The following is a 12,812-nucleotide window of genomic DNA, read 5'->3' on the forward strand; positions in this document are numbered from 1 at the left end:
TGTTATCAAACAAATTCAATTTATGAAAAAGATTTTGAAATCTTATGAAATTTATTTTCCCTATTAGCCCCAAGACTGTTTTCACTGCATTCCTTTATACCCCTACACACTAGAGCCTGAATAAAGACATTAATTCACAAGTCTGATACAAAGTAAAAACTATGCTTTGTATTGAACAGAAAAAGTCAGTTTTTCTCTTAACCAAAGGGCTTTTACACCAAACAAAGAATTTCCACTAAACATTGACTTCATTATCAATATTTCTTTGCACAGAGAAGTGCTTCCTCCATTGGGCTCAATGGCCTAAATCAGGGGTGTCAAACTGGCAGCCCATGGGCCGGATGTGTCACACATAGGCCATGCCCACCCCGGCTCCACAAAGGCAAAAAAAACCTCACAATATGTCATGTGACGCGATCAAGTTTGACACCTGTGGGCTAAATGGTCTCTTTCGACTCTATTATCCTATGATTAAGAGTTTTCTATCCCTTTTTGCATGTTGACATAAGGGACTATGCATTTCTTAACATCATCTCTTGACTTTCTTAGCAGTTACTCAGAGACCGTCCCAGACGGGTGATAAATAGATTTGTGACATAGGTGAATCATCTTTAACCTAGTAAGTTGGGGGAAGTAAGTTGGTAGCTGCAGAGAGATGGAAAGGCAAGTAGAATCAAGATTTCCCAGGTATATTTGTTAAGCCTTAGTTCTTAATATTTCAGTTTTCATGAATGTCCTTCCTCAAGCTGGAAATGTTACCAATTTTGAAAATTCACACAATCAAAATCCAGCACTGGGATGAGACAGAGCTCAGAATCTCTCTCACACACATACATACATACATACATACATACACACCCACACACTGGGGGGATTCATTCTCCTCCCTTACCTAGAGTTTGACTCATAGCACATATATCAAATTCCAAATATGGCAATTTCTATCCTTCCTCCCTCTCCCAAACTGTATAGCTGATATCATTCTACATTGTAATAATTAATTCAACTGTTACCTAGGTATTTTAGTATGTATAAATGTAGGGTGTGAACACTAGCTGCCAGTAATAAAACCACCTTCCTGATTTAATCTATATCAGTTTTACTTACTAAGGAAACTACATATAAAAAAACCATAAATCAAATATTTCAGTTAAACAACTCCACCCAAAACTCTAGTTAAAATACAGGTTGGTTCTTTAAACCAAAATGAAGACTGGAAGTTGCTTGAATAATAAATTAAATACAAGGTAATTGACATGCCTTAGCAAACACCCTGCTGAGCCACTGATAAAAGTACGAGTGCTACCATGTTTCCCTGAAAATAAGACCTGGTCTTATATTTTTTTTCCCCTCCAAAAGAGGCACCAAGTCTTACTTTTTTTGGGGGGGGTCTTATTTTTTTTCCCAACACCTGCCTCGCCAGCACCAACAGGCCCATCCAGCAGGAGGCCGTGTGGCCGCTGGTCCACTTTTGTGGCCGCTCGCAGCCATAGCCCGCTGCCACAAGATGAAGCAGCTGGGGGAGTGGGTAGAGCTGCTCCAAGCGCCCCATAGGCACCCAAACACTTTTTGCCCAGAGGCAGACTGAAACCTTTGTCTACTTGCAAATGGGGCACTTGGAAACCAAGGGATTTGCTCCGTTTCCAACCCATTCGCAAGTAGACAAAGGTTCCATCTCCCTCTGGGTGAAAAGTGTGCGGCGCATCTGGATTGCCTGCCTCTCCCCTGCCTCTGTGCTGGGCTTACCCGCGCTGCTCCAAGGGGCTGGCGGCTATGGCTGCTGCCAGACACCATCGGCCCCTGCACACTTGCTGCAGCTTGTGCTGGCCACACCCACTCCCCTGGGCTTATTTTTGGGGAAGGGCTTATAAAAATCAGGCTAGGGCTTATTTTGGGGGGCAAGTCTTATTTTTGGAGAAACATGGTACATGAATGGACTACTAAAGTATTACTGTGGAGTGAGTTTGGCACATCTCCCTGTAACAAAATCATATCAACAATGCTTATCAATAATCCTAGTAAAGTGACTCATGCCAGTATGTTGCATGATATAATGCATTTCTCTTTTACAAAGAGTTACAGTACCCTTTGACAAAGAATTGCTTTTTTTGCCACATACAACAATATAGGGAAAAATGATCACCAAGATAGTAGCTAAACATACGTCCCTCTCAGGAATACGTAAAGGTAGTCCTTGACTTACAACCACAATTGGAATCAATTTCTGTTAAGAAATGCAGCCATTAAACGAGTTGCGCCCAATTTTACAACCTTTTCTGTCATGATTGTTAAGCTGATCCAGCTTTGTTAGAAGCCTCCTGGGGAGCTTACACATGGCAATGTCATGATGTCAGGATGCTTAGCTTGGTTGCCAAGTACCCAAATTACGATCACATGACTAGAGGGACACTGCAAGAGTCATAAATCACTTTTTTCCACACTGTTAAACTTCGAATGGTCATTAAACAGCAGTTGTAAATAGGGAACAACTTGTACCTGGACAGGATTCTACAATTAGCACCTCATATAGAGAGATACAAGCCATTTTAAGATTATAAATTAAGAAGGGAAAACAGATGGATGCTTCAATCCATTTTACTGGAACTTATTCACTCATTGGAGACATTCTTGTATGAGTGACACTTCAAAATTTGAGTCCAATCACTAACAATTATCATTTTATTGGTCACAAAAAAAGCCCACCATGTTTACGGCAGGAAAAGTTTCCATGTATAATTATGGAATGTAAAGTTAATAAGACATATCACAACCTGAACTTTAAAAGTGGGACTCCCAATCGTGTTACATTTGGATGGATTACCACTTCTATAAATCCACTAAGCTTATATTTGTGATCCAGTTGCGAGTATGAAGAAAAAGATAAATCAATAAATGGTTCACTTCATGCAAATGAATAAAAATAGTTCAGTGTAATATCAGTTATTAAATTTGATAGCTAGTCATTAACTATGCTTACAGTGCCAAAACACACAGGTGCTTAATTATTACTTTATTTACTTTTCAACCAAAAAAACCGCCCTGTTTAATAGCCTCTTATGTTGTGTGATGCAAGTTTCAATTTCAAGGCAGCAATTTGTATTTTAGATGAATAGTCCTACACAAAGCCAACACTAATAGAATTTATTAAAATCTACATAAGTGAGCAATCAATATGTGTGTGTGTATGAGAGAGAAAGAGAGACAGACAGAGACAGAAAGAGAATGCCAAATTCTAAACAAATGCACTATTGATAATAACATGTAAGGCATTTAACTTTTTGCATAAACTTCAGTAATTCTGGTAATACTAGGGCCAAAACATGGTTTTGTCCAATGGCAAACTAGTAAAATAACCTAAACAGAGGTAAAGCTGCATACTTATTATAGCATTTATAGTTTAAATTTTTCTCCTTGGTCTAGCCTTAGGCTGTAAATCTACAGACACTTGCCAGCTTCATTGAATTTAGTGTGTTTTAACTCTAAATAGACATGATTGCTCAAGCTATAGCATATGTTCTCAAAATCATTGGTCCCAGGAAAAAAGGCAATAGAACTTGAGAAAGAAGAAATAGTCATGCAGGAAACATCCATGGGGAGCATTTATGTGACTTGTGTACCCACTTTTCTTCTTTGCAAGTATGAAAGGAAGCTAACAAAATGGTTATTTTAAATTTAAGTACAAACTAAAGCTAGTAATGGGCATTGAAAACTAATGGAGGTGATGCAATTGAAATAGCCAGGATTCAAGCCACTCAGGGCTTTGAAGGATAACATTAACATCTTATATGGTGCCAAGAAAGATCAGGCACCACAGAGACATGGGTATCTGCAGGGAGAAAATTACGACACCTGTGTGGCATCATCACACACTTTCCACAACTTACACATTTGAGTCAAACATTGTGACATAAACATGTAATTGTAGCATTTGCGTGATGACCTCACTACACAGTCATTTTGATGACACCACAACATGTCATGAATGCCAATGCATATGTTCCTTATACCTTGCATCAGTTACATTATATATTTCATACTGATTGCAACTTAAAGACTTTTCCTAAATGTGGCAAGTTGCAACAGTTAACAGGATATCACCAAGGCACGGACAATAGTTGCCAAGTTTGATCAGTCTGGAAATGGCCACAATTGACTCACTGGATGCAACTGTGTAGATGTGCTCTTAGCCACAGCTGTAAACCTACTGACAGTTGAGAATTCAGGAACTTGCTTTTTCAAGGTTAGTAAACTTCCATCCAGTCCCCTAATTCAGTTCCTTATTGATCAACAGGCCCTCCCTCCCCCCCACCCCACCTCTCTCTCTCTCTCTCTCTCTCTCTCTCTCTCTCTCTCTCTCTCTCTCTCTCTCTCTCTCTCTCTCTCTTGTCTGGTTCTAATTTCTCCTTGTTCTCCCACACGAAGTCAATAATTGAACAGAGAAAACATTCAAGGCTATTTCCAGAGCCTTCAAATGATAAGGAACCATACAGCTAGTGCCATCAGATTTTTTAAAGAAATCTTCAAATGACCACTTGCCCACCTGAGATCTGAAACTGTAATAAAAGGGTTTAAGGAACTACCCTATTATTTCCAAACCCTTAACCTCATGCTACAAGTCACCAGTGAATGGCACTGAAAAAATAAAGTATATATTTTTATTTTGCAGCCTAAGGTGAATGTGCTTTAAACATTTTACAATAGAGATAGTCCTGAAGTTATAACAGTTCATTTAGTCACTGTTTGAAGTTACAACGGCACTGCAAAAAGGCACTTATCGCCATTTTTCATACGATTATTGTAGCATCCCTATGGTCATGTGATCAAAATTTAGACACTTGGCAACTGGCATGTACTTATGACATGTGATCACCTTTTGCAACCTTTTGACAAGCAAAATCAATGGGGAGGCCAGATTCACTTAATAACTGCAGTGATTCACTTAACAACCATAGCAAAAAAAGGTTGCAAAATGGGGCAAAATTCACTTAATAATTGTCTTGCTTAGCAACAAAAATTTTAGGCTCAATTGTAATTGTAGGTCAAGGATTACCTAGTAATAATTTTCACAGGTTTTAAAATCCAATACATTGGTATTCTATAGCTTCAGTTCTAACTATCCAAGATATGATATACATGTAGATACTGAGTTTTACAGTAATCATAATCCCAATTTTAGTGAGGGTTTAAGCAGCCTCTCCCAGTATAATGTAGAAGATGCTGCCTTAATAGTTGTGTCAAGTTTCTGCTAGTTATAGCAGCATAAGTAGTACAAGAGTACACATGACTCCTATTGTGCAAAGTGCCAACTGAGGTAACAAGTTATTCTACTGTTAATATTTAAACTGAAAAAGGAGAGTGAAGTAATTTCTGGAAAAGCAAGTTTATAGCAGCTGTCAGAGATGTTTCTACAAGGAGACTCCATCTGAGATCAGCACAGTTCCCCTGCTTCAAAACATATGGATTACATACAGAGAGCCAGCATTCCTTCTTCTATACTTCTCCTTGAAGCCTCAAGTCTATTTATACAGACACAACGTCTCTAAAGCTATGCTTCAGGTCTCTAATTCAAGGTCACGTTTTGCTCAAAACAACATAGCTTTATACCCTGGAGGCACAACTGAAAGGAGAACCAACTAACATCCTTAGCTAGAATTCAGACAGAACTTCAATTCATCGAACAGGGTAACAACTGTTAAAGACGTATGTCTGAGCTCCCCACAGACAAATCTTAGTTTTATTTTCCTTGTAAATTCATCCCTTCTATGCTACTACTCAGCTTTTCAGTAGCAGCAGGAGAGTCAGGCCTCTGCCACTTTGTCTAAAAACCATTTTCTCCACACTTCTTCCCAACATGTGGGCGCCAGAAACAGGGAGAGAAAAGGAGACGGGCTCTTTGGATATCAGTCAGCCTGTACCAGCACAATAATCCCACGGTAGCTTTACCAGAGATGCCAGCAGCAGACTCCTACGACTCAGGCACACACACACACACACACACACACACACACACACACACCCTGCACACCTTAAGCCAGGGGTGTCAAACTGAAGGCCGGCAGGCCAGTTGCATCATGTGGAGACCGCACCCACCCCAGCTCCAGCAATGCAAAAAGTTGCTATACGTCAGGACACGTCACGTGACGAGTTTGACCCCCCTGCCTTAAGCCCTGATGTCCAAAAGTTATCTGGCAGTCTTCCAGAAGATCACTGCACATAAATCAAGGATGCCTCCCAACTGCTCCAACTGTGCAGCAGCTAAGCTGCAATAAGTGGATGGCTATTCCTCAAGCGCACCTTCTTGGTATAGCTGCCAGGGCTCTTTTTGGTGCAGTGGTGTCAAAGCTGCAGAGGGCATTCATGACATGTGTCTACTGTAGTACACCTAGACTTTTAAACAAAATGTCCCTCAAGGCTTAAGTGCCTCAGCACCCAAAAAACCCCAAAAACCTCAATTCCCCTCCTATTTTCCCTCTGTTTTTTTCAAGAACCCATGGGTAGCAGGAAAAGGAGACAGAAGTAGGAAAGAATGGTTCTTTGCTATTACTTTTCCAATTTTAAAGAATGGAGCTCTCCCTGGAATCAGAACCGAGCGCAGAATATTTCGATGTTCTGCTACCAGCTACTGGCACCAAAGCAGACATTCCTCCTACCCTGTCTTGCTCCTCCCTCTGCTTCTGGTGCTGGCAGAAACCCTACTCTGCTTCACTGAAGAGGCAGAGTAGGGGTTGGCAGGGCTCTTAGTTCTTCATTTAAACTAGCCGAGTTTTCTGCCAATTCCTACATGGGATAACAGCACTTTAGTGTTGCCCTGTAGAAAAGATACCAGGCTATAGAATTGTTGGGTGGGTCTGCAAGGATTTAACTTTTGCTTTAGGCTGAGCCCAGAACATTAAAGACATAAAAACAGGAAATCCAAATACATTCCTCATTTATGTCATAAGAATTATTAGCTTATAGTTTAATTCTTCTAACCTTGAAATTCAGGGTTACTGTAAGACAATGTTTCTCAACCAGGATCATTTTAAGATGGGTGGACTTCAACTCCCAGAATTCCACAGCCAGCATGGCTGACTGAGGAATTTTGGGAGTTGAAGTCCACCCATCTTAAAATGGCCCAGGTTGAGAAACACTGCTAAGACTATTTTGTTCCTTATATAGATCTAGGAGAGTCACATGCTATACTAGGCAATTTCTCATAGTCCAAGGGGAACAAAAATTACTATCATGAACTGGTGGTACATTTTAAAGCAAGGAATGGGGTGTATGTCTTCCAAATAGTGTCAGTTTATAACACAGCCTTTGCTACCATGGTCAATATTCTCAGTAGGACTCCAATATCTGTAGGGTCACAGATTTCCTACTTGTTCTCAGTGAACTGGAACAGATCAGTTTCCAATTCTCAGTTGTCTAACAGAAATGTTTAAAACCTTCATATTCCCTTTAGGATATTATACAAGAGAAACTGGTGTGGTGAAAACTCTTGCTAGCTGCATATCAGTACTCATCATAAATTCCTGAGATAAACATCTGTTCAGAGGCACCTTGTTCCTTAATTCTTTACATGTGTCTCCCTGCACCTTTATTTTCCACTTGGCTCCAATTGGTGGAGTTTAGAGATTTAGAAAAGAAACTAAATCAGTCCCATAAGCCTGAAGTCTGTTTACCTTTAGCCTAATAGTTGAAGTTTCATATTGAATTAACTGCCTAGCTCTCTGATACAATGAGACAAAGTTCACCTAAACAGATAGCATATTTTGACATTGAAAACTGAAAAATAGATCTTATTGTAAACCATCAGGAAACCTTGATAATCAACAGGATAATTTTAATGTTAAAGAGCATTAATTAGCAGTGGTTAAATGTTTGAGGTTAAACACCTGGAGACCATGAATTCCACCTTAGGCACAAAGCATGTTGGCCAACTTTGGGCCAACCATTTTCTCTTAACCCTAGGAGGGCAGCAATGGCAAACCACTCCCAAAACCCTTGCCAAGAAATCTGCATGGACTTCTTCAGACAGTTGCCAGGATCTCAAAACTGATTCAAAAATACCAAAAAGAGCCCACACTGTATAAACAGTTTCTGCTCTATTTATTTAGGAAGTTAACATTAATCTGGAGTCACATACATAAATAGCCCAGAGTTTGATTTATCCACCTTTTTTCTTAAACAAGACATGTCCTGGTATACAAACACTAAGCCTTTATTCTTAGTTTATCAACCACAATGGCTAACTCCTCACATCACACAAAGCCAAAACCAATCAAGCCACTTTTGGGTTTAGCAGGACCTGTTTGCTTTAAGTTAATAGACTTACAAATATAGGCACTTTAGAATCCTTGCTAAAAATATTAATATTGCACCATACTGCAATTAGACATAGTATAGCATGATTTCAAGGCATATTTTCAAGGGTAAAAAAATAAGTGGGTTTTGTTTTTTACACATTACATCCAAATACTTCCCTGTCAGATTGCAGAGTCTACTTGGTGATTTGGGGCAACTCACTCTCTTAACCAAGCTATCTCACAGAGTGCTGTTGATTGGAAAAATGTGTGTCATCTAACATTTTTTTTCAGAGAAATACAAACATAATAAATAGATCACCATAACAACACTTTTTTGGTTTTGTTTTTGAACTGATAGAAAGACGATTTGATGCATGCTTCTCCCTAAAGTTTTGAGAGGCTGGACCTTTTACAGTGCAAACTCCTCACATTTTCAACACAGAAGCCCAAATCCTGCAGCCTAAAGGAAAGGGCTCTCTACCTGCTGGGAGGGAGGCACCTCAGGAAATCCTGTCTGCCAAGCTATAGCTATGTCTGCCCTTCCTCAGAATTTGCTCTGACCCCTGGTTGAGCTCAGAACCAGCCAGAAATAGTCTATGCGATGGAAAAGCCGGATTTGGAGAAAGGGGGGGGGGTACTGAAAGAAGCGGATATCCCAAACTTAAAGCGTCTTTCCTTCTTGACTAGAAAATCCTTGTATACTCTTACTTGAGCGGTTTGTTAGTGTTAAGAAAACGGTATCCTGGATATCTTATCGCCCACAGCGGCGCCTTACTGAGCCGCTTCAAAGCCAGGCTGGCGGGTATAACAAGCACCCGGCAGGTATCCGCCCGCGAGTGGCGGGCTAGGCTTTCCAAACCTAGAGCCCCACCCAGTTCCTCCTGCTCCCGCAGGCTCTCCAACACCTCCAGGAAGAAGCTTGTGGCAGCTGGCAGGACAAAGTCAACTCACACCGGCTCTCTACCAACCCTCAGGCTTTGAAAGGGTCCCAGAGGGTCTCCCACTTTCATGCAAACGCGTCCCTGTGGCTGCAAATATTAGGAAGGGGCTCTCGGGCGGGAAACGCCAAGCTGGTAAGGGGGAAATTAGGGTCTTCGTAAGATCTGCCGTGACGCTCGGGATCTAAAACACCTTAAGGCGAGGAAGCGAAGCTGTTTGCCTTTCTCAGGCCAAGTGCCACACGCGCCTGGGAGGCGAGGCTCCCCCCCCCCACACACACACACACCCCTCCACCCCGTCCCGGCTTCAGCTCTTTGCCCAGCCCTGAAGAGCGCGGTGAGCGCGCCAAGCTCACCGATGGAGACCAGCTTAATATTCTCCTTCTCCAGGAACTCGAGCGCCACCGAGACGTTTTCCAGCTGCATCTGTCGGAAAGTGGGTCTCTGGTGGTACTTGCGGTACATGCGCTTCTGGCTAAGCACCTCCAGCAGGGCGATGAGGCGCAGCCCATCACTCAGGTCGAACTGCAGGTTGCCGATGCGCTTGTTCACGCAGCGGAGGTGCTCGTTGCACCAACGGGTGAAGGTGTTTTGCTGAATCCGCTTCCAGGGCGCGTCATCCGCCAGGTCCTTCTCCGTCACAGGCATGGCTGCACAGTCCGCCTCGAGGTCGCTACGGCCCAAAGGATACTGGTGCTCCTGCCACCGAGGATGCGAGCCCTGACTGAGCCCGCCGCTACCGCTCCCACCTCCGCCACTGCAGTCACTGCGAGCCGCCTGGCCCCGCGCCTGCGTGCTCATGCTGTGGCCGCCCCGCCTTCTCTTGTCTGGGCTGTAACGAGCGGGCAGACCGACCAACCAACCAACCCCGCCAGTCCAGGCCGGTGTCTCGCTCCCTCCCTGCTTCCAGTGGGTCGCGGCCAAGCGCAGGCGGTGAAGCTGCAGGGCGAGAGAAGCCCGCCGTCAGCTTAGCAACGCTGACTGAGCCGAGAGCCGCTCTCTCGCGCTTCAGACCCATGTGCCGACTTACAAAGGAGTAACGAGGGCGTCTTTTTGGCGAGACCTTAAATACCCCTCTCCGATTAACGGATTGGATCCCGGCCAAGGAAGGGGCGGAGCCTGCGAAGAGGACAATCGCAGCGGGAAGGAAGGTCGAAGAAAATCTTGCCCTCCACCCCCACCCCCCGCCCCGGTTCAGGGGCGCCGCCGCGCTAAGCGTGGGGCAACGCGTTAGAGTGCCTGCATTGTTTACTGCAGAGGCAAACAAACTGTGACTCTCCAGCTGTCGGAGTGCAAATTAGCCAGGCCAGCATAGTCAGGTTAGATTAATGGGAGTTGTAGTCCTGCAGGAAATACCGTTCTTCGCCTCGGGGAGATTAAATGCAAAGAAAGACATTTGCATTTATAATCTTCTCTGCCCCCAATTATTGATGAACGGGTGGGGTGGCCTGTATAAACTCCTATAGGGCTCCCCTATTTGGGATCCAAAAATCCCCACAACTGCTAGACTCCAAAAAAAAAAAGAGAGAGAATATTCTTAATTACCATAAATTCAGATTTTGCAGCCCAGGTATGATATGCCTGGAGGAATTGTGGGATATATGACTCATGGTTACATATCTTTATTTCATGAAACATGTTTTGATTTTTTTAAAAACGTCATAAAAGTGTATTGATTTGTGTATCAAACTAAAAGTAGCAAGCTGAGGCAGTTTATTATAGGGGTAATGGGAAGGGAGAAAATTATTTGCTGAGATCTCCCATCCTATACTAATTAAATCTGCAGGCCAGAAATGCTGCTTCTGATTTGGTGCCTGAGGTTTTCTTTTTCTATTGTTTCTCCAAGCTAAACAACAACAGAAAGAAAATACAGTAGTTGCATGCCAGATTCTGTTGGATGGTGCTTTTGTTCCTAATAAAAAGCAAAGTAGATCACTCAAGCATAAAGCCTGTTCAGTTCTGGTATAGAAATGATATTCTAACTCGGAGGTCACAAAAATCTGCCAGCTTTCAACATGCTTCTCTTCATTAGGAAAAATGCATTTATTTAATACAATCTTACCTTGTAAGAAGAGCTGGGCTTCTCGAAAGCTTGCTATTTTATTTACCTTTCTTTAAAAAAAAATCTAAAGAAATTCTTATCCTGATATGGATTTTTTTCCCCTTATGACCAGTACAGATTCTTTGCTTTTTTGTTACGCTGGTGAGAAAATTCACAGAATGATCAAAAATATTCACAGGGCAGGTCAAAATTGTAGATGGACAAAATTCCCAGTACAAGACCGGCATAACACAAGGAAGACAAGGCATTGTCTTCTAGATTTTAAAAATTACATATTATATTAGACAAGAAGAAAGGCATATGAGGAATAATTAAACATTTTTTCCATTCTTAAAAGTTGTAATGACTATATTACTACTATATAACTTTAGTAATATAGTTTATGCTATTTTAAGCTGTATTTTCCATTTTTAAAAAGCAATTCCATTGGGTTAACACAACCTAACACATATTTTCAGCAAGATTGTTAGTACAATCTTGCTGAAAATATGAAAGATTAAATGCCTGAAGAGTTGAAAATGTTTTAACGTATCATCAAAAAGAAAATACTGTTTCAGTGTGGGCATACCTCTGTCTGGAAGTCTCCAACGCTGAAGTGTCTGCTAGGACAGGGCTTTTCAATCTTTTCACCCATTGTACCACTTTTAGGATATGGCAACATCCAAGTACCACCAGTCGCCTAGCAAGGTGTCGAAAACTTGATGACCAAAAAAAAAAAAAAAAAACCAAAGGAAAAAAGCGATAAAGTACAGGTAGTCCTTGACTTACAACAGTTCGCTTAGTGACTGTTCGAAGTTACAATGGCACTGAAAAAAGTGTCCCTCAAGCCACAGCCGAGCAAGACACCTGCCTGCCCACCCAGTGGCACTCTTCCTCCTGTCCGAGGTTTTCATTGTTGTGAGCATTTCTGTTGAGGATTGGCAGTGGGGGTGGGGTGGGAGGGTGTTTGGTTTTTATTCCCCCGTCTGCTGGATGGTTGCAGCAGGTTTTGGTCACTTCACATGAACCTGGGACACTGTGACCGTCATAAATATGTATCAGTTGCCAAGCATCTGAATGTAAATCACAAGACCCTGGAGATGCAACATTCCAGCTGATCGGCGCTTCTTCTGGGCCCAGTTGGAGCCTGGCACTGATCGTGTCGCTTCCGCTGAGCCCTGACAGCCCTGTAGCTCCAGCCATCTCTCGCTCAGGCTTGTGAGGTACTGCCACCGGTTCAGCTCATTCCCCTCCCCCGCTTCCACTTTTCTAGGATAGTCGCGTACCACCTGCCACGTGCCAATGTACCACAGGTGGTACCTGTACCACTGGTTGAAAAGCCCTGTGCTAGGAAAATACTTTTCTGTATATTGTACCTAATTCCTTTTATTGCATAATTTGTTTTGTATGATGATTGTCTTGTCTTGTCTTGATTGTGTTTTGGTGATTACTATGTGAATGATGCTAAATTGATTTTCTTTAAATGGAACCTGTATATTCATGAATCCTCCCTGTTTTTAGAGTGAGCCTAATAATCATCCATGG

General features: G+C 42.3%; 1 protein-coding gene across 5 annotated transcripts in view; it reads right to left on the reverse strand.

Moving 5' to 3' along the window:
• Window positions 1-10,238, reverse strand: part of FLNB (filamin B) — an 81,487-nt gene extending 71,249 nt beyond the window's left edge. For 4 of the 5 annotated variants that reach the window (XM_039348093.1, XM_039348092.1, XM_039348090.1 and 1 more), the window contains exon 1: window positions 9,583-10,238. In XM_039348093.1, coding sequence (XP_039204027.1) covers window positions 9,583-10,027 — 445 coding nt within the window. In that variant the 5' untranslated portion in view covers window positions 10,028-10,238. The remainder of the gene's footprint in view (window positions 1-9,582) is intronic. The other variant, XM_039348089.1, reaches the window with a different exon arrangement.
• Window positions 10,239-12,812: the final 2,574 nt, after the last annotated feature.

Source organism: Crotalus tigris, unplaced genomic scaffold, assembly GCF_016545835.1.
Source record: "Crotalus tigris isolate CLP2741 ecotype Arizona unplaced genomic scaffold, ASM1654583v1 scf7180000018122.1127207, whole genome shotgun sequence".
Taxonomy (NCBI): Eukaryota; Metazoa; Chordata; class Lepidosauria; order Squamata; family Viperidae; genus Crotalus; species Crotalus tigris.